Source organism: Spinacia oleracea, chromosome 4 (genome assembly GCF_020520425.1).
Source record: "Spinacia oleracea cultivar Varoflay chromosome 4, BTI_SOV_V1, whole genome shotgun sequence".
Classification (NCBI taxonomy): domain Eukaryota; kingdom Viridiplantae; phylum Streptophyta; class Magnoliopsida; order Caryophyllales; family Amaranthaceae; genus Spinacia; species Spinacia oleracea.
Window position 1 is genome coordinate 96,559,676 of NC_079490.1, and position 24,655 is coordinate 96,584,330.

At 40.2% G+C, this 24,655-nt stretch overlaps 2 protein-coding genes across 3 annotated transcripts; one reads left to right on the forward strand and one right to left on the reverse strand.

Annotated features, from left to right (window-relative positions):
• The first annotated feature begins 4,598 nt into the window (after positions 1–4,598).
• On the forward strand, positions 4,599–5,731 carry LOC130459195 (ATP-dependent DNA helicase Q-like SIM). The gene is made up of 3 exons (XM_056826403.1): positions 4,599–5,175; positions 5,284–5,503; positions 5,595–5,731. Exons 1-3 carry the CDS (start codon positions 5,112–5,114, stop codon positions 5,686–5,688), a joined length of 378 nt encoding a protein of 125 aa, XP_056682381.1. The 5' UTR covers positions 4,599–5,111; the 3' UTR covers positions 5,689–5,731.
• A 7,183-nt stretch (positions 5,732–12,914) lies between these two features.
• Positions 12,915–22,339, reverse strand: LOC130459597 (uncharacterized). 2 transcript variants are annotated; one of them, XM_056827068.1, is made up of 4 exons: positions 15,540–22,339; positions 14,161–14,324; positions 13,760–14,082; positions 12,915–13,678 (listed from the first exon to the last, which is right to left on the reverse strand). In XM_056827068.1, exon 1 carries the CDS (start codon positions 20,147–20,149, stop codon positions 18,833–18,835), a length of 1,317 nt encoding a protein of 438 aa, XP_056683046.1. In that variant the 5' UTR covers positions 20,150–22,339; the 3' UTR covers positions 12,915–13,678; positions 13,760–14,082; positions 14,161–14,324; positions 15,540–18,832. The 2 variants fall into 2 exon arrangements, with proteins under 2 accessions (XP_056683046.1, XP_056683045.1); XM_056827067.1 differs by having other exon boundaries at positions 14,161–22,339.
• Between the last annotated feature and the right edge of the window lie 2,316 nt (positions 22,340–24,655).

The following is a 24,655-nucleotide window of genomic DNA, read 5'->3' on the forward strand; positions in this document are numbered from 1 at the left end:
AACTAACCTTTAGCCCAGACATTGATTCAATCAACTCATGGACGTTCAGGTCCCTGTCCTCCGTACTTCCACGACAGATATCCCTCAGATTCTTGATGAGCGTAAAAGGTTCATAGGCTACAAACCTTCTAGCCCAATCATCAGGGATATTGTTCAGCATGAGACTCATAACCTTTTTGAGATCCGCATCCCAGGCGTAAAATCTCTCAGGGGTCATGTCTCTGGCATAGTAGCTTGGCATGGGATGTGATAGTACATACTCAAGTCCATTGAGTTTGACTATTTCAACTAGCTTAGCTTCCCATTCAAGAAAATTTGTCAGGTTCAGCTTGACCATAAGCTCAGAACCCATGATGATGTTTTGATTGTTGTTTGCCATATTAAAACTACAATTGAAAAGAATAAACAAATAAATAACCATTCACAGTTTCTCTTAATAAACTTAAATTCTAGCATTCATGCATAATTCAATGTTTATTAAGCATTTTATTCAAGTTATGTGTTCCGGCAGGTGTGAATAAAATGATTCCAAGATCCTAAAATCATTGAAGAACTAAGCACAGTTTGTCGACTTAATCCTAGAACATCTTAGGTAAGCAAAAGCCTTTTGCTAATAGTCTAGAAACTATTCTTGGTTGATAGGTACGTCTAAGAACTTATTAGGTAAACCTATCGAATTTGCCACGACATAAAAGGACTCCTTACTTATATCGTTGAGTTTCACCAAAACTAACATGTACTCACAATTATTTGTGTACCTTGCCCCTTTAGGACCAATAAGTAACACCTCGCTGAGCGAAAACTATTACTAGATTGATGTAAAGGATATCCAAGCAAGTGTATATTTTGGCATGGCACCTTTTAACTCAATTTTTAAGTTTGGAACTTAAGGCTCTTACTATGTTGGTTAGATTTTAAGTGAACTAAAATCCTTAATCATGCAACATAATCAAGCTTTTGATCTCATGCATTTTAAGACATATTTAAAGCAATAAATAACTTAAAACATGCATAAGATATTTGTGATCTAGTATGGCCCGACTTCATCTTGAAGCTTTGACTTCAAAGTCCGTCTTGAAAATCTCCGTGGGAGGCACCATTTTCTTCAAATAGGATAAGTTATAACTAATTACAACTATTTGATGGTACGCAGACCATATTTGAATTGAAAAACAACTTTGGTACTTTAGACCAATTACATTCAAATTAATGGTACGCAGACCATATTTTCTATCCTATTTGGGCCATACTAGTCACTTCATAACCTGCAAAACAGTACATATACAATATATACCATTCACCCATTCATTATCATGAATGGCCCACATAGCTGGTTAGTTAAACACATTATGCATCACGTAAACATTTGCAGCAATTAATCAAGGGCACCAATAATCTACCAATTATTCAGTCCTTATTAATTCTAATCGAGTTGTTTTAACCTTAAGGATTTGTAGACCTAATCAAGAGTTTATGACTAAAAGCACTCCCACTCAAACCAATAAATTCATATGCTTTACTAATTTTAAACATAAAATTGTATTTCTAGTCTAACCGGAAACATACAAATTTAATTAAAATTTAAAGCTCATATAAATTTATAATTGAATCCAAAATTTAATTTAATTTCAGTCGCATTTAAATTAATTCATGATTTTAATTTTAGTAAAATAATTAGAATAAATTCCATTTATTATAATTATAATATTCAAAATTAAAATCCAAGAAATTAATTCAAATTATTAATTTTAAAATTAATTAAAATTGCGTGAACTGAAATTTTCAAATTAAACATTCAAAACGATCTAATCGAAACGCAAACACCCTACGCGTTGCACGCCCATGGGCTGTACGCACACAGCCATTGCTGGCCATGTGCGCGCAGCCCATGCGCTCGTTGCATAGCTGCTGCTGTCCCATACGCAAGCCTCCGCACAGCGCCAACCGCACGCGAGCTATCGCTCGCAGCGCGCGCGCGTTACCGCGCTCGCTGGTGCGCGAGATCGCTCGCTGGTGCGCGCGAGCCATCGCTCGCTGGGGCGCTGCATCGCTCGCTGGTGCGCGCGAGCCATCGCTCGCTGGCGCGCGAGATCGCTCGCTGCGCGCGCGCGAGCCATCGCTCGCTGGTGCGCGACATCGCTCGCTGGGCGGGCGACGTCGCGCGCTGTGCGCGCGAGTGATGCTGTGCGCAGCGCTCGTGGCACGCGAGCTTGCGCTCGCTGCGCACGAGGTTGCGCGCTGTTGTGCGAGGCAGCGCGCGCTGTGGCGCAGCTCGCTTGCTGCCCACACGCGACTGCCTTGGCTCGCCCCTCGCCCATGCCCATCCGTTCATTGCTTGTGGCACACGACACAAGGCAGGGCTGCTGCCTTGTGCTCGTGCACTACGCCCTTGCTCATTGCATTCGTGCCGCACGGGCGACGAGCTCCCTTGCTCGTCGTCGCATGCCCGCATTATACAACACCCCTTAAGGGTAACACGAAGCGTCCATTGCTTCGTGCGTGCAAGTTATTTGAACGAATTGCATAAAAATTTAAAATTTATATTTAAAATTAATGACAAATTAATAAATATTATTAATTTCATAATTTTAGGGCGAAAAAATCGAAAATTTATTATCCAATTGATTTCCGATTGATATGGATTCAAGTCTAGGTCATAAAAATTTAAAATTTATCGTAAATTTACAATTTTTATGGTGGTTTTTAATCATAGGTTTCTAATTAAATTACAATTAATTATGAAAATCAAATTAATTCTAAATTATTCTAATTTTCAACAAATTAATCATAATTACAAATTAGATTGCATAATTAACAAGACTAGGCATTCAAACTTGTTAAACATATGCAGTAGGTCAATCAAAAATTCAAGATTTATCAACAGGAATCGCAAATATTTAATTTAACATCTTAAATTTACGAAATTTTGCATCCGAAAAACTAAAACCTTCGAAAAGTCATAGTTAGGCTTCGAATTTGAGAATTCTGGGTTCGGCAGAAAAATACTATTTTTGTCAAAATTTTAGAATGCCTTTTACATGCGGAATTGACACAAAAATCACTCAATTCGGATGAGTAATGAAGAAACTGCCGAAAAACTGCGTACATATAATTAAATAAACGCAATTTGCAATTAATTAACAATTACGAAAATTAATCACCCCTTTTAATTCTTGCAAATTTGTAATATTTAACCATGTTCATGCAATTTAGATTATGAAAATAATAAGGGGCTCGTGATACCACTGTTAGGTTATGATACATATGACATTTACATAGATCATGCGGAAACAACCATTAACCCAGGAAACATATTATTTACACATAATCATATAGCATAATTAGATGCATACTCTTTGTTGCGTGCCTTCCCTAGCTGCGCCCGAACCGAACCAGAACAAGTCTTTTAGGACTCCAAGTGTCGTCCCTCCGTAGAAAGTCCACAGCACGTCCGGATCCGCCTTAAGATTGACCAACTAGAATCGCCCTTAAGGTACTCAGAAAATTCGGCACTTTTGGGGCAAGATGGGTGTTTGAATTTTCTCTCAAAAACTCACTTTTGAATACTTTGAAACTTGTGTATAAATTATGACCCCTAGGCCTTTATTTATAGAGTTATGGAAAAGGAATCGTAATCCTAGTAGGATGCGAATTAATTGGAATTAGAATCCTACATGAATTCTATTTAATTAATTTATCCAATTAGGAATAGACATTTAATCATACACTGACTCTTGCTGATTCAGGAATCACGCATGAGCACAAACTCATACACACACGGCAGCCACAAGGACTGCCCATGCGTGCGAGCTGCAGCCCACGCAGCAAGGCCCACGCATCCGTGGCCTTGGCGCGCGCTGGGCTTGTGGCGTGCGTGCTTGCTGGGCGACGGCCTGGCTTCGTGCTGGGCCTTCGTCCGGCAGGCCTCGTCCGATGCTAATTCGTACGATATGCTTCCGATTAAATTTCCATTTCCGGAATCTATTTCCGATACGAACAATATTTAATATTTCCGATTCCGGAATTAATTTCCGTTTCGAACAAATATTTAATATTTCCGTTTCCGGAATTATTTTCCGATTCCGGCAATATTTCCGATTCTGACAATATTTCCGTTTCCGGCAATATTTCCGATTCTGGTAATATTTCCATTTCCAATAATATTTTCCGATACGTACCATGTTTCCGTTTCCGGTAACATCTACGACTTGGATAATATTCATATTTCCGATACGATCCATATTTCCGTTTCCGGCAATATCATCGTTTTCGGAGTATTCATTTCTTGCCTGTGACGATCTTAGCTCCCACTGAAACCAAGATCCGTCGGTTCCGAATATTCATAGATGGAGTATTTAATGCCTTTACGTACTATTTGTGTGACCCTACGGGTTCAGTCAAGAGTAAGCTGTGGATTAATATCATTAATTCCACTTGAACTGAAGCGGCCTCTAGCTAGGCATTCAGCTCACTTGATCTCACTGAATTATTAACTTGTTAATTAATACTGAACCGCATTTATTAGACTTAACATAGAATGCATACTTGGACCAAGGGCATTATTTCCTTCATATTTTACGATTGTTTGAACTCTTCATTTTAGGATTTTGATTTCAGATGTTGTAGTTTGTTATTGATTATGTCGAATCTGTTTAGGATTTTGATTTTGATTTTAGGATTTTGATTTCAGATGAATCTAAATTTTGATTGTTTGAACCCTAGATTTTGATTTTGATTTTAGGATTTTGATTATGTCGAACTCTTAAAAGAGATTCATTAACTAGCTAAGACAATATCATGAAACATATAGTCCATCCAGTTGAAAAAATTCAGTAAGATTTACCTTTGGATTTTTTTCTTTGTCTACCATGATTGCTAGGCAACCCTGCAGTAGAAGCAAGAACTTAATAGACACACATATGCCACATATATGACAGAAAAAACAACTAATTTAGTCTTTTGGAACCTTGAAGAAATCTTCGCTGACATCTTACAGTCTGAACTCAGCCCATAGAACAGTAGAGGATGTAGAACTTGGACCAGACTGGGACCAGAAAGCCAACAGCCTGCTGCGTAAACATTTTGGGTACTCCGGGTTGAAAAGTTTTCAAATGGAAGCTCTTGGTGCTTGGTTTTCTCAGCAAGACTGTCTTGTTCTTGCAGCAACATGGTCTGGTATTTATTTTCTGATTCTTATTCTCCCTTTTCTGTGCATTTCTTCTTGAATCCTTTGTACAATGTATATACTGTGTCAATGTTTTTGAGGCTTTAATGTTTCTACAGGGAAATCTCTGTGCTTTCAGCTACCTGCGCTTTTGACAAGGAAGGTCGTGGTCGTGATTTCTCCATTGATAAGCTTGATGCATGACCAGTGCTTAAAGCTATCAAAACATGGCATCTCTGCATGTTTCCTTGGATCAGGACAACCAGATAACACCGTTGAGAAGAAAGCAATGAACGGCATGTATTCCGTTGTATACGTTTGCCTCGAAACACTGCTTAGGTGAACACATTTGTACATCATCTGGTATTGCTTGTAGTTTGAATTGTTTCTAAATGCCCTGCTGTTGTCACTTGGGACTGTATGATGTCAGCTTTCACTGTCTGATGAGGTGTATAATGCATACTAATAAGTCCACTTCAGAGGCTTGCGGAGAACCGTGGAATAGCTTTATTTGCCATCGATGAAGTACATTGTGTTTCAAAATGGGGACATGACTTTAGACCTGATTACAGGTTTCACCCTTGCTCACCTTGGATGTCTTATGTTTGAAATGTTCAGTTGCTTATCCAATGATACATGTTTTTCACATTGCCATTTTGTGCATACAATAAATAACAGCTCGTGTGTTTGATTATTGTGAGGTCTAAGTTCAAATTTTAATGTTCTGTGGTTGATTCCCCAATTCTTGCTAGCGTTTATTACTTTTTCTGAAATGTTCCCATATAATTGAGGTTTAATTATTGTTTCCTTATATGAATATAATTGTTCTGAATGCAATTCAAACTGCAAATGGTAGCAAGACTAGCAGACTATTATACCTCCTGTTGAGAGTAGGTTTGGGGTTATGCAACTCTAATGTTTTTCTTTTCTTAATAAGGGTGAATATGTATTGCCTTTGTTGCTAAGAATGTGATTGTTCTGCTATTTTTGTTTGTTTTCTTTGGGCTGATTACATTATGAGCAATGTCGATATTTAGCTAGTTTATTGTAATATTTACTTAAACTTTTATGTTTAAAGTGTAGTTAGGTTATCAACATGTTGGTTGATCTATGGTGAATTTGCCTTTTATTGGGTTGTAAACTGTTTTGACAGGTATATATTAATGTATTATAACATTCCCGGTATTGGGGAGGGTCAAATTACAAAGGAAATATTGTCAAAATTTTCACCTAGTTTACTTTTATTTTTATGCTCTGAATATACTAGTACTGAAAGCTGCTTATTTTATTTAATCTATGGATTAAATAAAATCAGCAGCTCATTTTTTTTAGAATATCCAAAAGTCATTTGCGTCGCACTTTAGCTAATCTGCGACGCAAATGACATTTTTTTTAACATATTGAAAAGTCATTTGCGTCGCACATTTAGCTAATGTGCGTTGCAAATGACATTTTTTTTAACATATTGAAAAGTCATTTGCGTCGCACATTTAGCTAATGTGCGTTGCAAATGACATTTTTTTTAACATATTGAAAAGTCATTTGCGTCGCACATTTAGCTAATGTGCGTTGCAAATGACTTTTCAGCACCATGCCTGAAAAGTTATTTGCGTCGCACATTAGCTAATTGTGCGACGCAAATAAGGTTCATTTGCGTCGCACAAATGTGCGACGCAAATGACTTTTAGTCATTTGCGTCGAGAGCTTTTGCCACGCACGATGTGCGACGCAAATGTGCTTAAAAGTGCGATGCAAATGACCCTTTTTCCACTAGTGATAGAACAAATGCCATAAGTAAAAAAGGAGGTCCATTCGGCCTCGTCCTGGCCTTGGTGCAAGTATTTTCGGTTACCCAAGGCTATAGGGCGATAATGTTTAGGATCGGCAGGAGCTTCCAAAAGTCTAAGCCGTTCCACGAGCCAAATCTGCAAAAAAACGGGCACGATCAAAAGAAAATAATAATAAAAGAAAACGGTTCCTGGGGTGCAGTTTCAACGCCCAGGGCCAGGCGCCGAAAATTCCAGCGCCCAGGCCTGGGCGCTGAAACTCATTATGTACGCAAAAAAAAAAACGTGTATACGTGCGAAAGGAAAAATCGATTATCTGCAGTAAAAGGGCGCTTCCCTTAAAATGTTCAGATTTGGCATCCTTCTCCAGCTCATCCGCACTCAGCAAAGTCTCGGCAACAACCAACGGCATAATAGAATAGCAACTTTCCATCTGGCTAATCAAGGGGATCAACCTTATGTCACCGAACGCGCCATTGTTATTCGACAGCAAATAGTGATTCAACAAGCAAAATACAAGGGCTCGAATATTCAATTTCTGTTCAGTCATATTCTTACTAGGCCTAAAGTGATGTTTTACAAGTTTTGCCAAGTTAACCTCGTCACCTACAACAATTTCAGCAAACATGTTATCATCTAGTCCTAGGAAACCCCTATGGTTGTTTTACCCTCTTCAACAGTGCCAGGGGTAACAGGAGTAGCATTAGTAGGATAACCAAGGATCGCAGCAAATTCATCTGGCAAAGGACATATTTCGTTGCCCCGAAAGGCAAAAACATGATGATCGGAGTCCCAAAAGCTTAGGGCAGCATGCAGAAAGTTATAATCAATATTAATTTGTTGTAAGCTTAAAAGTGCCTCTAAGTGGTATTCTTTTAACAAAGCTTATTCTGTGGGAGTAAGGGTCCGTAGCCAACGCCTAACAGTCCGATGGAGTGAGAAAGTAGGGATCGACATGGCAAAAGCAATGAGTAATTAAAACACAGCAAAAAAGAGAGAAGGAAATTGAGAGTGGTGGAAAATAGGGACGTGTCTAGCCCCTATATATAGCTGAACGCACCCAGTGACATCCTGATCCCATTCGGAAACGCGTTAAGAAATCCGAAAGTCAAATATCACCAGGAGAAGACTTCCAGCGCCCATGGCTGGGCGCCGAAATATTTAACGCCTAGCCTTGGGCGCCGGAAATGCAGCCCAAGGCCCAGATTTCACAAAAACGCGAAACAGGAAAGGACTTAAAACCGTGTTGCTAAACACGAGGCCCTATTGCAAGTGGGATCAACCCCAAAAGCACCTTTAGCTCCCAAATAAGCAAAAATAAACATTAAAACTTGGTCGAAACTTAGACTTGTCTCAGAAAATGCTTATGTACACTTTTCAAAAACAAATTAAATATCATGGTCATTCTTCGAAACACCCAAAATGTGTGTCGTTAAGTCGTTGGTTTTCCAAAAAAAATGTTTGTCTGTCAAAGGATTAATCCGGGCCAAGCTAAAACCGGATGTCGCCTGAAAACTAAAGTCGCACTCCACAGCTTCGCTAAAGTAGCACACTACTATAAAAGGTCACTCGCACGTACGAGCATGACCCCAAACGTGGTTACAAGATGCGAAAAACAACCGATGAGCCCCAGTGCTTGGGGGCTCGCGAAAAAATATACTCCAACAAGGAGCGCATGATCAAAATCACATTCCCGGACTACGCCATACACCATCTCATGTTTGGATATCTCAAAAAAAAACAGGTTCGACCTCAGAGAAAGGTCGTCATTGACACTTGTGCATGGTCATCTGATCAAAGACCAGGTAGTGGCAAAAATTGAGCCATAAAGACTAGCTCAAAACCATGAAAGAAGATGACCACAAGACAATGGTCCGTCTAAGCACGTTGTCAACCCACATTCGGGTTGCAACTAAATCCGAGCATCCCTCGAAAGAATTCGCTCCTGCAAGAATGAATGAAAAGAAATTCTCAAGAGAAATCACAAGAAAAAAAAATAAAATAGGGACTTGTCCACCTCAATCAGGCAAGACCGCGGCACGCGAATCCCAAATCAAAAAGACGAATTCAGGTTCGCTCACCTCCAGCGAGCGGGGCGTCCACCCTTAGCGGACAGGGCTCTTCAGCGGGCGGGGTCTGCGTCACTAGCCGCGCAGGTCCTCAGTTTTCCAAAAATGAAGTCTTCAAAAACAAAATGAAACAGGCTCGCCATCTTCAGTCGGCGGGGTCTACGGCGCAAACCACGTAGGTCCTTATTTTCAAAAAAAAAACACAAAACAAATTTCAAAATAGATTCGTCCACTTCTATCGGACGGGGTGTCCACCCTTAGCGGACAGGTTCGCCATCTTTAGCCGGCGGGGTCTACGTCACAAGCCGCGTAGGTCCTTATTTTCAAATACTCAAAAACAAGATTCGTCCACTTTTTCGGACGGGGCGTCCACCCTTAGCGGACAGGCTCGCCATCTTTAGCCGGCGGGGTCTACGTCACAAGTCGCGTAGGTCCTTAGTCGCTGCAGCGATAACTTTTTCTGGTTTTCCCTTTTCCAAAAAATTAAAAGGATTGGTTTTCCGTTTTTTCCAAAAAGAGCGATGTGCTGGATTTTCCTTCATTTTACGTCCCATAAAAACAAGGGGGTTTTCTTGTTTAACTAGCCCTGAAAATGAGAATCTTTAAAAACATTTTTACCTCGTGGTTGGGCTTGGCCAGGCCCAATTACACTTTATAGCTTTGATTTCGAAAACATCTGTAGCTACTCCCAATGACAAAGTGAGGGAGTTTCTACACTTCTTTAGATCCTTCCAATGACAAAGTGAGGAAGTTTCTATACTATCCGTTGACAAATCCCAATGACACGTGAGGGATATGTCGACACTTCAAGTGATGACCCTTAAGTCAAATGTTATCACTCGGGGGGTCGTGAGACCCTCGCCAAAACAGGTCACCATGGCTTGTGTGACGCACTCCGTCTAATACTTTGACCATCGTCTTACTCCAAGACTCAGTCAAAGTGGGGGCTAACTGTAGACACCTACATTTGTCCCCATTCCCGAAAGGGAAGGTTCGATGATGAAAGCGTAAATCTCCACTTGACAACGCATCTCCTATAAAATAACGAATCTCAATTCCCCTCTTCATTTCACCCGAAACCTGCTATTTATAGAAACCTGCTAAAATAGTAACTGCCGTAAAGGGTAGCTTCTAAAAGTGACAAGTCATAAAAGATAGAAACCTGTCAGAATTAGGTGTTGCATTCCAACATAAATCCTAAATGAGATAGAAAACTGCGAGAATCCTATTCCTAATATGATTCGGAAATAAGAGTTACGTATTAGTTAAAATCCTAACGAGCCTAGAGTTCGTAACGGGCCCAGACGCATTCCGTCATGAAATTGATACGCACTAAAAGACTCGATTAAGTCTCAAACACTACGGATTTCAGGAATCCGAATCTGACTAAGAAAACAGCCCAGACCCTATTTTCAACGCGAAATCTTCGGCGCCCAGGCCTGGGCGCTGGAATTACCTGGGTACGTGTTTTTTCCTAATTCTTTGTGGATTAGAACTCTGCAATTCTATCTTTCCACGAACTCTTCCCTATAAATACAGCCCCAAATTCGACGTGAAAAGGACACACACAATTATATTCTGAGTATTGACTCTAAACCCCTAAGCCTAAGCCTCACGCTGCAAAACTGATCACGCGTTCTGTCGCAATCGATCCATAAATCGAACAGAACGTATGCTGTCCCATAATTTGAGATTCGTTAAATAAAAAGGAGAAATAGCAAATTCAAAGTGGTTAGTTTCTGAGAACCGTGACGCACCTCTCAAGGGTGCGTCGTAATGTGTCCGTTTTCGATGATTTAATTGCTTTCCTCGCCCTTTTTATGAACTGTTAAACTAACTAAATCTTATTGTTCTACCACGCCTAACAAATATAATATTTTTGGGAAATTGGATTATCATGCTAGGTCCCTTAATGCTATTTAAATCAGATAATCGCGATCGATCTAGTATTATATGTTGCATATTGCTAAAATCAACTCATATTAGTTTAATAGTCAACGCATGTCCCTTCAATTATTTATGCTGAGCTAGTAAGGATATCCTGCCTCTGGAGTTATCGACGAGCGAAGTACTCCTCTCGGTAGTTACAGTCCCCCGAACCCTCAATCTCTACCTTGCGGGCGTATGTTGAGAGATCCCCACACCAGGGATCACAAGGGAACCTACGGCCGTCGTGGTCAAACATAATTGCATTCCCTTTATGTCACGATAACCGGGTTTTGTCATTTTTTCTCATTGTTGTTAAAAACTGAATGGCGACTCCTATATTACTAGTCAATTGGGTGTAAACTCACAAGAAATCCAATTACACTTGATTGAATAAAAAACAAGCGTCACACCCACGAGGGACGAGGTCACGCATTAGCCTCGTGCTTTTTCGACCCCCTAACAATTAGTATTCAGTACAACAGGTTTCGGATACTCCTCAGCACAATCCGGGATTTCTTGCTTCAAGCCATATTGTCTCATCACTCGAGCAGGAGAGTAGAAGACTAGCATTGGTAGTCTAGGAACCCTCAAATCAGTAGAGCCAGGTGCATGTCTCATAGCAGCAATTCCCCACCAAGGTACTACCCACCTGATACAAGATCCAATCCCCGAGAGTGTGCAGCGCCACTCATCCAATGAAAGTCGGCCATACATCATGGGCCGCACAGTGAATCCTTTCCTATTATAGCTTTCCATGTTCTCGGGTGGTGCCACCGGCATGAGTCTCTCCATAAGCCAGACCTTGGAGAAAATACAAGAGAAGCAATTCAAAATTCAACATTCAAAATACAAGTACAATTTCAAAATACAAGAAAGCTCCAGATCCTTACTTGGAGTAGTACCGGACTTCTCGACAGCAATGAAGAGGGGTCCGACTTCAAAATATCAAGGCCCATCAATGTCTCGCCAATCACAAGCGGCATTGGGTCCCTGCCACTAGCAAACTGCTCTACAATCACTATTAGGGAGGCATCACCATTGCCAAACCCCTGCTACGAAAAGAGGAAGCGAGCAAAGATATATACAAAAGCTCAAGGCCCTCAAGCGGAAAGCCTTGGGGACATCAAGCCCAGCAAAGTAAGTGACAAGGAGGGACAAATCCACCCCTCGGCCATATACAACAGCACTAAAAAGTGGGGGCTTCAAGCCTAAATACCTTTCAAAAGCCAAGAAAAAGTGTTCTTCGACACTAGCCATGCATGGCTCTATTAGAAGGGGCCACCCCAATATAGCACTGAACTCTTCAGGGAGGGGACATACCTCGTTGTTTCCAAAGTGGAAAACATGGTGAATCGGATCGCAAGCCTCCAACGCAGCAAGAATGAAATGAATGTTAAGTTTCACAAACCGAAAAGAGGCGAGCACTCCAAGATGCATGCCGTCAAGCTCCCTTTTCTCCAATTTGCCTAACGAACCAAACCAAGAGTTCAAGGCGTTTTCAAAAGACATAGCCATTTTCTTTCTTTTTCGTGAAGAAGTAGTATGCAAAGAACAGCATGGAAGGATTGGTGCAAGAATGTGATCCAGAAGGCTCCCTATTTATACAAAAACCGGCATTTATGGTGGTACACCGACGCTGGGAAACATGGCCTGCGCCAGGCGTAGGGCCTGCAACAAGGACGGGTTCAACGTCCCCTTTATGATTCCGAGTACGCACTCTTTATAGCTTTGGACAATTAGTGCAGCCCCAATAATACATACTGAAGATTCCAAAAGCCGCAAGCCGCGCAAATTCAAGCACTCTGAATCAGCACTTCGGGTCGATTTCAGGTCAATCTGTTCAAAATTCAAACATTCTAGTTCTAGATCGGCGTCCTAAGTCAAATCTGCATATGTATAAGCAAGAGTTGAATATACTTTGACTTGCGCTTTTTCTAACCAAAAAACATCAGTTAAAGTGGGGGCTTATAGTGGGTATGCACACCCGAAAATTTGGGCAAATTTTTTCATACAAAATCATACAAATAACCATACAAAATCCAAGTTTCCGACCATACAAAATCCAAAAATTCCAAACTTTACAAAATCCAAGTACAAACCATACAAATACAAATCCAAATACAAGCTACAAAAATCTATACAAAAGATCCTCATACAAAAGTCCAATCGAGGCAAGCTGGAACTCGCTACCATGCAGGATCAATCAGAATCATCATCAGCCGCAATGTCAATCACAGGCTCCTTGTTTCTATTTCATCTCATATAGCGCTCCAGATCCCGGTCTAGCTCCATCCCAGGGGTAACAGGCTCCTGCTCCGAAATACGAAGGGTACCAGTAGGCCGATGTGTTCCCTACTGATAGGAAGGGTACTAATAAGGCTGCGGAATCGCCATGAACTGGCGCTGCATCTCAAAATCATGGACCTGGCGCATCCGGTCCACCTTATAACAGTAAGCCCAAGATCCTGCACTCCAAGGCTGGGAGCTACTCGCTCCGAAATAAGTACCAGGGGGCGGCGTAAAAGGCATCTGGCTGCCCATACCTCCAACAAAATGCCTGGTAGGCTCATCATATGCAAAGGGAATAACTCCCCTATCAACATCAGAATGCTTCTGACGAGCACTAGTACTAGGACCCGGGCCCAGACCTAAGCTCTGCCCGGCCTGCTCTCTCGAAGTATCCACCGGGAACCCCTGTCCACAGAACCTCTGCGACCTCGACGGTGCTCCTATACAAAATTAAAAATTCAAGAATCGGATATCCATGTACAAGTTTCAAGAATACAAAATCTCACAGTCACAGAATGCACCTCTCTATCCCGGCCAGTAAGCTTCATGGTCAGATTGACGCAATGCCTCTTCAGGGAGTCAATCACAAGCATCCAACGACGCACTCTCACCCGAGGCGCCTGCATACAAGATTCAAAATCAATTTCCAGATACAAGATTACAATCAATTTCAAGATATTACAACGGTACTTATAGCTGCATAATGCTCCGGTACAACATCGTACGCCCTTCGATGTGGAGGAGAAGCCACCGGAACAATAACCTCCACCTGTTCCCCGTCCGAGTCAACATAGCGGATAACCCTGTCAGCATAGGGAACATCCTTTGGGTCGATCTCCTCCTCCTACAAGCACTCATACAATGATCAGAAAATATAAGAATACAAGAATACAAGAATACAAAATTCAAATCAAAAGCTCACCGGCAGCACAAAGCGTACAGGTGGAGCAAGCCTCGCCAAAAGGCCATCATGATTGCCCCTCCTATCTACGAAATTCTCCCAAGGGAGACAGATGGACTCGTCTCCAGCATCCATGGCATCCGAATAGAGCTGGGCAACATCTTCAATTTTCGCCAACATGGTCTCTGATCAAGGTGAAAACTAGGTCGTTACTAGTCTCTCCTAATCAAACAAATTACCTAAACTAACCACTAAACACAAGTAAAGCGGTAAGCAAGGGTCGGAATCCACAAGGACTAAGGTGCGCTAATTTATGCTAATCAATCGATAAGCTAGATCGGAATGGGGTTTTGAAAAGTCAACTAACCAACTAAAACTAAATCAACTAAACTAAGTACCAAGGACAAACATGGTCAAGGAATGAGATCAAACACCAACAATAATGAAACATGTATACGAGCAACAATTAGGAATGATGAAGCACAAGCAAAGCATGAATGAGACGGTTGTTAGAAATAGATCCCTAAATGACTCCCGCCTTAGATCAATTCTTAGAATAGCTAAATGCGAACTCCCGTCCTACACACAACTACCCTTAGGTCACGATTAGGCACAAACCAAACAATAGTCAACTTAGGTCACGATCCCTCGATTTCCCTAAGTCAACTACCCCAAAATCCAAGTCATACACAAGTAGCTAAATTGCATACAACCAAGTTCGAGTATGATCAAACAAGCAATCATTTAATCATGCAACATCACCAAATTCAAACTCATTTACCCAAATCAATCATCGTTAGGTTTTCACCCAAACCCTAACCAATAACACTACTCAATCAACATAAAAATAATAAATTTTAAGACTTTAATAACTAATAGCATGATACTAAGCAAAAACAACAACTAATTTGAAGATTAAATTATAAAACTAAACATGAAACTAATCTAATCAAAGAAACATATAAAACAATAAATGAAGAGAGAAGAGAGAAGAGTAAAGAAAATCTCATTGATTAAATGATGGAAATCTCCAAATCATCAAGTTCCCCATCTTTGATTCTTCAAAATCCAATTTCAACCCATGTTTCTCTCACTTTCTCTCTCCAAAATTAACTAAACCCTAAAAAATTAGAGAGAAAAATAAACTAAATTATGTACATGGTTAATTTGTCATGACCCCAAAATTGGGTATTTATACACAAGGCCTAAAAAAAGAAAATAAAGAAGGAAAATAAAAAAATTTGAAAAAAAATGAAATCAGAAGTTAATTAAAATAAATAAGAAAGGAAAAAGTAGAAAGAAAAAATGAAAAAGAAATGGAAAAAGAAAAAGAGAAAGAAAAAGAAAAAGGTAAAAACAAAACAAAACAAATGAAAACCAAAAAAACGAGAAGGTCAGACCCTCCTTCTTCGTCTTCCCCCCTTCCTGTTCCGTCCTTTTCGCCCAAATTAATTGGGTTTTTTTTCTTGCTCCCTACTTCGCACCTCCTCGCCCAATTCGCTGCTCCCTCTCATCAGCCACCATCATCAAGGCCGTCAATCATCATCAACAACGATCATCGCCGTTGATCTTCATCAATCATCAATCATCAATCATCCCACGGTCTTTATTGCTGCTGCTCTCGTCATCAATGGAATCGCAACCCTTAATTTGGAATACAATCGCTGTCGTCGAATTTCATTAATCCATACAACTAATCCGCGCCCAATTGTTCGGTCGAACACAAATGGAGGTTCGGCCGGATTATTTTCGGTTTGGACGAACTCATGGAAGGTTCGGTCGGACCCGACCTTTGCAGGAACTGTAAATATTAGGTTTGGTCGAACTCCGTTACGGGTTAGTTCGAACCCGAATTGCTCTGTTTTTGCTCTGCTTTTTTGCTCTGTTTCTTGGGCAATTTTGGGCTGAATTGTTGTGTTATGGTGCGCGCAATTGGTGTTGGTGTGGTGTTGGGTTGTGCGGGTTGTTGGCGTGGTTGCAGCGCGGTGGAGGTATGAAGGTGCAGTGCTGCCATGGAGGATGCCGAAGGTGGCTGGGAGGTGTTGCAGATGATGGAGGATTGGAGGTGGTGCTGCCCTCTGATGTGGTGTAGGATAGAAGAGAGGGTGGTGTAGGATAAGGTGTAGGTGTGCACAAGGTTGGTTTTGTTGCCTTCAAGCCGAAGTTGACTTTCCTTGACCGCATAATGCATTTAGCCCGACCTTTTAAACTCATGACTTGATACTCCAAATCGCTCACCTACACAATATAAAAATGGAAACTAGGAGAGAAACAAGAGATAGAAAAATAATAATAATAATAATAATAATAATAATAATAATAATAATAATAATAATAATAATAATAATAACAAAAACTAAAATAATTAAAATAAAAATTATCGAAACAAAGAAAATAAATAAATTAAGAAAATAAGACTAAAAACTAATAAGAATTGCTAAATACGCTAAACTAAGTTATAGATAATCGAAATAAGAAATCAAGTAGAAAAAAGGCTAAAAATGCTAAAAACATAATAAGACCGACTCAAATAATGCCTAAATTACTATCCTATGAGTGACATAAATGTCACTCATCAAATGCCCCCAAACTTGAGCTTTTGCTCGTCCACGAGCAAAACAATGAAACACAAAGGACAATGGGATAGGAATTTTGAGCAAAATGAGTTATTAAGAAGCTAATCAACATAGAAAATAGAAATTGAGATAGAATATACACTAACTCACTGTCGTAGGAATCACGATTGCATTTAAGCACATGCAATAAGCTCTTTAAACCCCTAAATCGCTCTAGAGGGCGAGTGAGATCTCGCAAGGGTTTCCCACAAGATTAACCCATAACTCTTATTAAGCACTATCAAGACATTTCACCCAAAGCCATCTCATGAAGCACGGTTCACCAAACACGGTCGATTCAAACAAGCTTTCAAAGCATAATCATCATCAAGATGCATCCATGAATTAGGAATATAGGGGATAGACTAATCTAAGGTGCAAGAGAATCACAATCAAAGCATCGAATGATCAATTAGGTTCACTAAGGCATCAAAATGTCAAAAATTGTTCTCAAATGGATTAATATGATCACGACCACCTAAAATGCACATTGACTCCCCCAAACTTGACTTTTGCTAAGAGAATCTTGGATTGTAAGATTAAATAATTTGAGTAATGGGTCTAAAGTCTCGATTCTTGAGTCGTTCATCATCACTAGGGAAAACTTTACTTAATAAATCTTCAAGCTCCCACTCAATCATCTAAACTAACCCACTTTCTCATAGACTTGTGGTATTTACCACTTATTGACTCTCTTTTTTCGTTTTGTAAATTTTAATAGGCTTATTATGCCTTGTGGGCTCATTGGCGCCACTTATTGACTTGAACTTGACACTTTGGCTTTCGCCTTGTGGGCTCATTGGCTCCACTTATTGGACTCAAAACATTAATCACAATCTTTTTGTTCTACAATCCAATTAACTCTTAGCATTGGTCTTACCTAAGGGAATGAAGTGTGCATCAAAGGGAATTAAGGTAGCAAAGAATTTCCAAAAGAGAACAAAATAGACTCTTTTCAAACCAAAGCTTATCATTTAGAATCATCAAAAACTTTTTCAAGGAGAGACTCAAGCAACAAAGATTAAGCTATCTCTAATCGCCATAACTCATACATGAAAAAATTCAACGGAAATACCTTTACTCAATTATCCAAATGACAAGCAAGGGAATCCACATTAAAAATCGTCAAGATTCTTCCTTTGGACGAACAAATCATTTTTTGTGCTTTTATTCAATTACTTGAGACTTTTTTGGATTTTCTAAATATTTTTTGATTTTTTTGATTATTTTTTTCAAATAATTCAAAATAAAAATAAATAAAGAAAATGTTTTTGGATTTTAAAAAAAAAATTAAAAAAAAGGAAAACTAAAGAAATGAAAAGAAACTCGACTCCCCCAAGCTAGCGAAAAGCTATCCCCCCAAGCTAGAATTAAGCATTGTCCTCAATGCTTGAAACAAAGACTCAAGGGAAGGGAGGGGGGGAAAGAAAACACGCATTCAACCAATATACATAGTTTGGCAAATCACAACACATTAGAGAAAGAGAAATGGAGGCAACCAAATCGACATTTCAACCATCCAACCTCATGCCTCATTAATTCATATGCCCAATCAATCCATGGAGTAATAAAAAGAGAGAGAGGAAGGACACTACCGGATAGTAGGTGGGTGTAAATACGCGCAAATGATCCAAATTCTCCATTTGTAGTCAACTTTCTCCAAAATCGTGCTTTGTTTCCATATGCTATCGAGAATGAACGTTTATTCCGCTTAAGTACCTAAAACAAAAATTGAAAAGAAACATAAGTAAGAACAAAAATAAAGAAAATGAAAGCAATAAAGCACGGGTTACTTCCCGATAAAGGCTTGTTTAAGGTCCCAAGCACGACCTTTCTAGTAAATAACCCGACAAAGAACGCAAGAGTTTGTCAAATGCATCGGCACACATTTCAAGGAATAAAACATATGCAATGCTCAAAAGAAAAGCATGAACAAAGATTAGTGCTATTCTATGCCAACAAGGAGAGGGATGCCGAAAAGAAGTGGGATCAAAAGAGAAAATGAGAAAATAAGAAGAAGAAAAACAAAAAGAATTAGAAAAAGAAGAAATAATCGGCAAACTCTCCTCAACAAACTCTTATTGGGGGGTAATCTCACTCATTTCCTCAAAGATGATCGAATTGGGAACTTTTAGAACAATGGAGGAAAGATGATCATCTAATGGAGATGGTTTGAGAAAAGAAAAAGGGTATGAGATGGGAAATGAGGGAATTAGGCCAAGATTTCTTGAAAATGGGACATAAGGGGAAGGGGTAGAAACAAGGGCTTCACAAGCAACTTCTCCCACATCACAAGAATTCAAAACATAAGCTTTTTCGACCAAAGGGTCCTTAAACAAGGAATTTTCCTCCAAATCACCATCATTCGCCTCAAAAACATCCTCAACCACCAAATGAGATGTCTTAATTTCACATTGACCAAAGAATTCACTCAAGGAATGGGGGATACGAGAGGATGGGTGCTCTAAAGATAGCGGAAAGGGAGTGAAATTAAGGTCACTTGAGATAGGAGTAAGAGACTCAAGAATCGAACCATCAATCAATAAGGGCTCATGATTCTCTACACCCTCAACTAACCAATCTCCAAAAGAGGCTACCTCACTCTCCTCAACATCATGCTCCTCATCTTCATCATCCCAAAAACCACCATCAAGATTTAGACTACTCTTTCCAAATTTATTTTCATTCTCAACATTCATCAAATCATCGTCAATAATAGCAAAATGATCTATGGGTTTCCGAATAGCATTGATTTTAGCCTCAAGAAAGGTCGTGTGATCGGCTATTTGGTTGGCCCTATAATTAAACTCTTTGATGCAATTCTCAAGAAGAAGCTCTAAGTTAGGTTCCGATGATTTTGAATGCATAGAATTTTGAGAATCAACAAGGGAAGAAGAGTCACAATCAAGCATATGAGGGAGATCATGCGAATTCTTGCAAATAATTGAAGGGCTTTGACAAGAAGCATCAAAAACATTTACATTGGAATGTAACTCATCAACATGAGAATAAGGGGAAACGGGATTAGAATCATGCATATTTGGCTCACTATTGAAAGCATGGGACATTTCAAGGGAATTCATGCAAAAACTAGAATCAACATTAGAAACATGAAAATCCCTAATACATGTCCCATGATTGGTCATTTCCCAATCATAGGTATCTCTAGCTAACCAATTATAAAAATTCCAAGCTTCATCCAATGATTTAGCCCGAAATTCACCATGAAACATATTCTCAACCATTCCCCTAGTAAGTTCATTAAGACCATCATAAATCATTTCACATAACTCCCACAAATCAAACCTATGATCACTTCCAAGAGATTCCTCAAGTCTTTCAAAATACCTCCAAAACGATTCACGCTCAAATTGAGGAAACGAGAAACTTGCCATTTTTTTGAATTTTCAAAATGAAACAAATAAATAAGAAAAACAAAAAGAACTATGCACAATGACCTAGACTCATCTAACTAACACAAACTAATGCAAACCGAAGTCCCCGGCAACGGCGCCATTTTGATCAAGGTGAAAACTAGGTCGTTACTAGTCTCTCCTAATCAAAAAAATTACCTAAACTAACCACTAAACACAAGTAAAGCGGTAAGCAAGGGTCGGAATCCACAAGGACTAAGGTGCGCTAATTTATGCTAATCAATCGATAAGCTAGATCGGAATGGGGTTTTGAAAAGTCAACTAACCAACTAAAACTAAATCAACTAAACTAAGTACCAAGGACAAACATGGTCAAGGAATGAGATCAAACACCAACAATAATGAAACATGTATACGAGCAACAATTAGGACTGATGAAGCACAAGCAAAGCATGAATGAGACGTTTGTTAGAAATAGATCCCCAAATGACTCTCGCCTTAGATCAATTCTTAGAATAGCTAAATGCGAACTCCCGTCCTACACACAACTACCCTTAGGTCATGATTAGGCACAAACCAAACAATAGTCAACTTAGGTCACGATCCCTCGATTTCCCTAAGTCAACTACCCCAAAATCAAAGTCATACACAAGTAGCTAAATTGCATACAACCAAGTTCGAGTATGATCAAACAAGCAATCATTTAATCATGCAACATCACCAAATTCAAACTCATTTACCCAAATCAATCATCGTTAGGTTTTCACCCAAACCCTAACCAACAACACTACTCAATCAACATAAAAATAATAAATTTAAAGACTTTAATAACTAATAGCATGATACTAAGCAAAAACAACAACTAATTTGAAGATTAAATTATAAAACTAAACATGAAACTAATCTAATCAAAGAAACATATAAAACAATAAATGAAGAGAGAAGAGAGAAGAGTAAAGAAAATCTCATTGATTAAATGATGGAAATCTCCAAATCATCAAGTTCCCCATCTTTGATTCTTCAAAATCCAATTTCAACCCATGTTTCTCTCACTTTCTCTCTCCAAAATTAACTAAACCCTAGAAAATTAGAGAGAAAAATAAACTAAATTATGTACATGGTTAATTTGTCATGACCCCAAAATTGGGTATTTATACTCAAGGCCTAAAAAAAGAAAATAAAGAAGGAAAAAAAATTGAAAAAAAAAATGAAATCTGAAGTTAATTAAAATAAATAAGGAAGTAAAAAGTAGAAAGAATAAATGAAAAAGAAAAGGAAAAAGAAAAAGAGAAAGAAAAGGAAAAAGAGAAAGAAAAAGAAAAAGGTAAAAACAAAACAAATTAAAACCAAAAAAAACGAGAAGGTCAGACCCTCCTTCGTCTTCCCCCCCCCTTCCTGTTCCGTCCTTTTCGCCCAAATTAATTGGGTTTTTTTTCTTGCTCCCTGCTTTGCACCTCCTCGCCCAATTCGCTGCTCCCTCTCATCAGCCACCATCATCAAGGCCGTCAATCATCATCAACAACGATCATCGCCGTTGATCTTCATCAATCATCAATCATCCCACGGTCTTTATTGCTGCTGCTCTCGTCATCAATGGAATCGCAACCCTTAATTTGGAATACAATCGCTGTCGTCGAATTTCATTAATCCGTACAACTAATCCGCACCCAATTGTTCGGTCGAACGCAAATGGAGGTTCGGCCGGATTATTTTCGGTTTGGACGAACTCATGGAAGGTTCGGTCGGACCCGACCTTTGCAGGAACTGTAAATATTAGGTTCGGTCGAACTCCGTTACGGGTTCGCTCGAACCCGAATTGCTCTGTTTTTGCTCTGCTTTTTTGCTCTGTTTCTTGGGCAATTTTGGGCTGAATTGTTGTGTTATGGTGCGCGCAATTGGTGTTGGTGTGGTGTTGGGTTGTGCGGGTTGTTGGCGTGGTTGCAGCGCGGTGGAGGTATGAAGGTGCAGTGCTGCCATGGAGGATGCCGAAGGTGGCTGGGAGGTGTTGCAGATGATGGAGGATTGGAGGTGGTGCTGCCCTCTAATGTGGTGTAGGATAGAAGAGAGGGTGGTGTAGGATAAGGTGTAGGTGTGCACAAGGTTTGTTTTTTTGCCTTCAAGCCGAAGTTGACTTTCCTTGACCGCATAATGCATTTAGCCCGACCTTTTAAACTCATGACTTGATACTCCAAATCGCTCACCTACACAATATAAAAATGGAAATTAGGAGAGAAACAAGAGATAGAAAAATAATAATAATAATAATAATAATAATAAAAAAAATAATAATAATAATAACAATAATAATAATAATAATAATAATAATAATAATAAATAGAAAATAATTTAGAAAATAATAACAAAAACTAAAATAATTAAAATAAATATTATCGAAACAAAGAAAATAAATAAATTAAGAACATAAGACTAAAAACTAATAAGAATTGCTAAATACGCTAAACTAAGCTATAGATAATCGAAATAAGAAATCAAGTAGAAAAAAGGCTAAAAATGCTAAAAACATAATAAGACCGACTCAAATAATGCCTAAATTACTACCCTATGAGTGACATAAATGTCACTCATCAGTCTCCGGAGGATCCTTAGGTACAAGCCTGCCTCTCGTGCTATGTTGAAGAGACACTCGCTCCCCCCAGATACCACATATGACTATACACCCCCGGGAGCAGGACCCGCTGTCCAGACAAGAAGTAGGCCCCCATGGCCGAAGCAGGTGTAGGCGCACCAGCAAAAGGACGCCAAACCACCTATAAAACAGACAGCTCAGACAAGTATACAAGTGCAACAAATACAAAGGTCCAGAACAGTACAAAGGCATACCTGTCCAACAGGCAAAACCCGCAAAGCTCCGTGGAATGTCGCCAAAGACACATCACTGCGCACCGCTCCTTCCCAAGAGGCAGCATACAGATAAGCCGCACCCCCAAGGCGAGTTGGCGCCAAGGTCGGAAAATGCTCGTACGCCCAAATCTTCAAAAACAAGCAAAAGCATCAGTCAAATCCTATGCGTACAAAATTCAAGATACAAATATGCAAGTAAAAAATACAAGATACAAGGAGTCCCAAAGACCTCCAGCACGCTCCAAAAAGTAGCAACACTCCCCTTGCTCTCCGGTGTAGTCTGGGAGGCGTTCTTCATTTCATACAAAAGGTGGTTGTATGCCAGACCACCCCAGTTGAGGTCTGAAACAGCCCTCAAGTCACTCAAAGACCCCAGGAAGCCAACCAGTACCCGGCTATTCCTGCCCGGGGGCATCACTCTACTCACAAGGGCCAGGAGGAAGAGTCGAACCCTCTGCGAATCCCAGTCATAATCATCGGCAGAGGAGCACGGGTGTCCTCCATAGTCAAATCAACAACAGGGCCAATCAAATCCCTGACACCATCCGAATGCCAGGTCAATTTGGGATCGAAAGTCACCTCCCTCTCAGAAAAGGGGAGGCCTGTGATCATGGAAAACTCGAAAGGGGTAATGGTGATCTCCCCCCAGACCATATGAAAAGTGTTGGTGGTATCCCACCACCGCTCCAGCAGGGCCTGTAGCCGGGCTTTGACGCCCGTCCTCCCTTGGGCGCCTCCCAAAGAATTCCAGAAATCAGCCAGACTCGTTTGTGTCCAGATCGCTCGAGCCTCCTCGTAGCATAGACAGTCGGGAAAAAAATACAAAGATCCCTCAAAGACCAAAATGTGCGCACCGGCTCCCCGTCATCCTACAAATGGGTGGATCAATTCAAGGTCTATACAAGTTTAAGAGACAAGTTCCAAACACAGTACAAAACTCACCAAGCCAGCGCGTGGCCGCTGGGACAGATGAAACTCTGGTCGAAAATAAGATCCGAAGGTCGCTAGCCAGTGCTCTCAAAGGTAGGTACTGCCTGTGGTATCATGCCCGGCCCCAACACGTCTGTTGCCGCCGCTTCATTATCCGAAGCATCCTCCATAGCCGCTCAAACTGTCGAACGTTCGGCGAGCTTCCTCCGGGTATGACGAGGCATGCTAAGTCATTCGAAATACAAAAAAATCAACATCCAAGCCTGGGGGCTATCTTATACTAGCCCATACAAAGATAAAAGTCCAAAAAATCCCCAATGGCCATACAAGTTTAGCCAGGGACCTCTACTTCAAAAGAGAATTCTACCCCAACGCCTAGGCTATCCATGCCGAAGCGGGAATACAAGTTCTACACCAACGCCTAGGCTATCCATGCCGAAGCAAGAATACAAGTTCTACACCAACGCCTAGGCTATCCATGCCGAAGCAGGTATACAAGTTCTCCACCGACGCCTGGGCTATCCATGCCGAAGCCAATATTCAAGAAATTCTACAACTACATCTAGGCCATCCTAGCCTACTCTCCTACAAGACCCAACAAGATCACCAGTGGGATCACTATCTACAAATACCAAGTACAAAATTCAAGGAAAAGTTCAAAATTCTACAAGTTCCAACAGTTCAAAATTCTACAAGTTCCAACAGTTCAAGCTCAAGTGGCCACCAAACAATTCT

Excerpts from the sequence above, each read along its gene's own strand:
- LOC130459195 (XM_056826403.1), top strand. The coding sequence starts at position 5,112 with ATGGAAGCTCTTGGTGCTTGGTTTTCTCAGCAAGACTGTCTTGTTCTT. Across the intron at positions 5,176-5,283 it reads TCTTGCAGCAACATGGTCTG|GGAAATCTCTGTGCTTTCAG; the intron begins GTATTTATTTTC and ends ATGTTTCTACAG. Across the intron at positions 5,504-5,594 it reads TGCCTCGAAACACTGCTTAG|CTTTCACTGTCTGATGAGGT; the intron begins GTGAACACATTT and ends GTATGATGTCAG.
- LOC130459597 (XM_056827068.1), bottom strand. The coding sequence starts at position 20,149 with ATGGCAAGTTTCTCGTTTCCTCAATTTGAGCGTGAATCGTTTTGGAGG.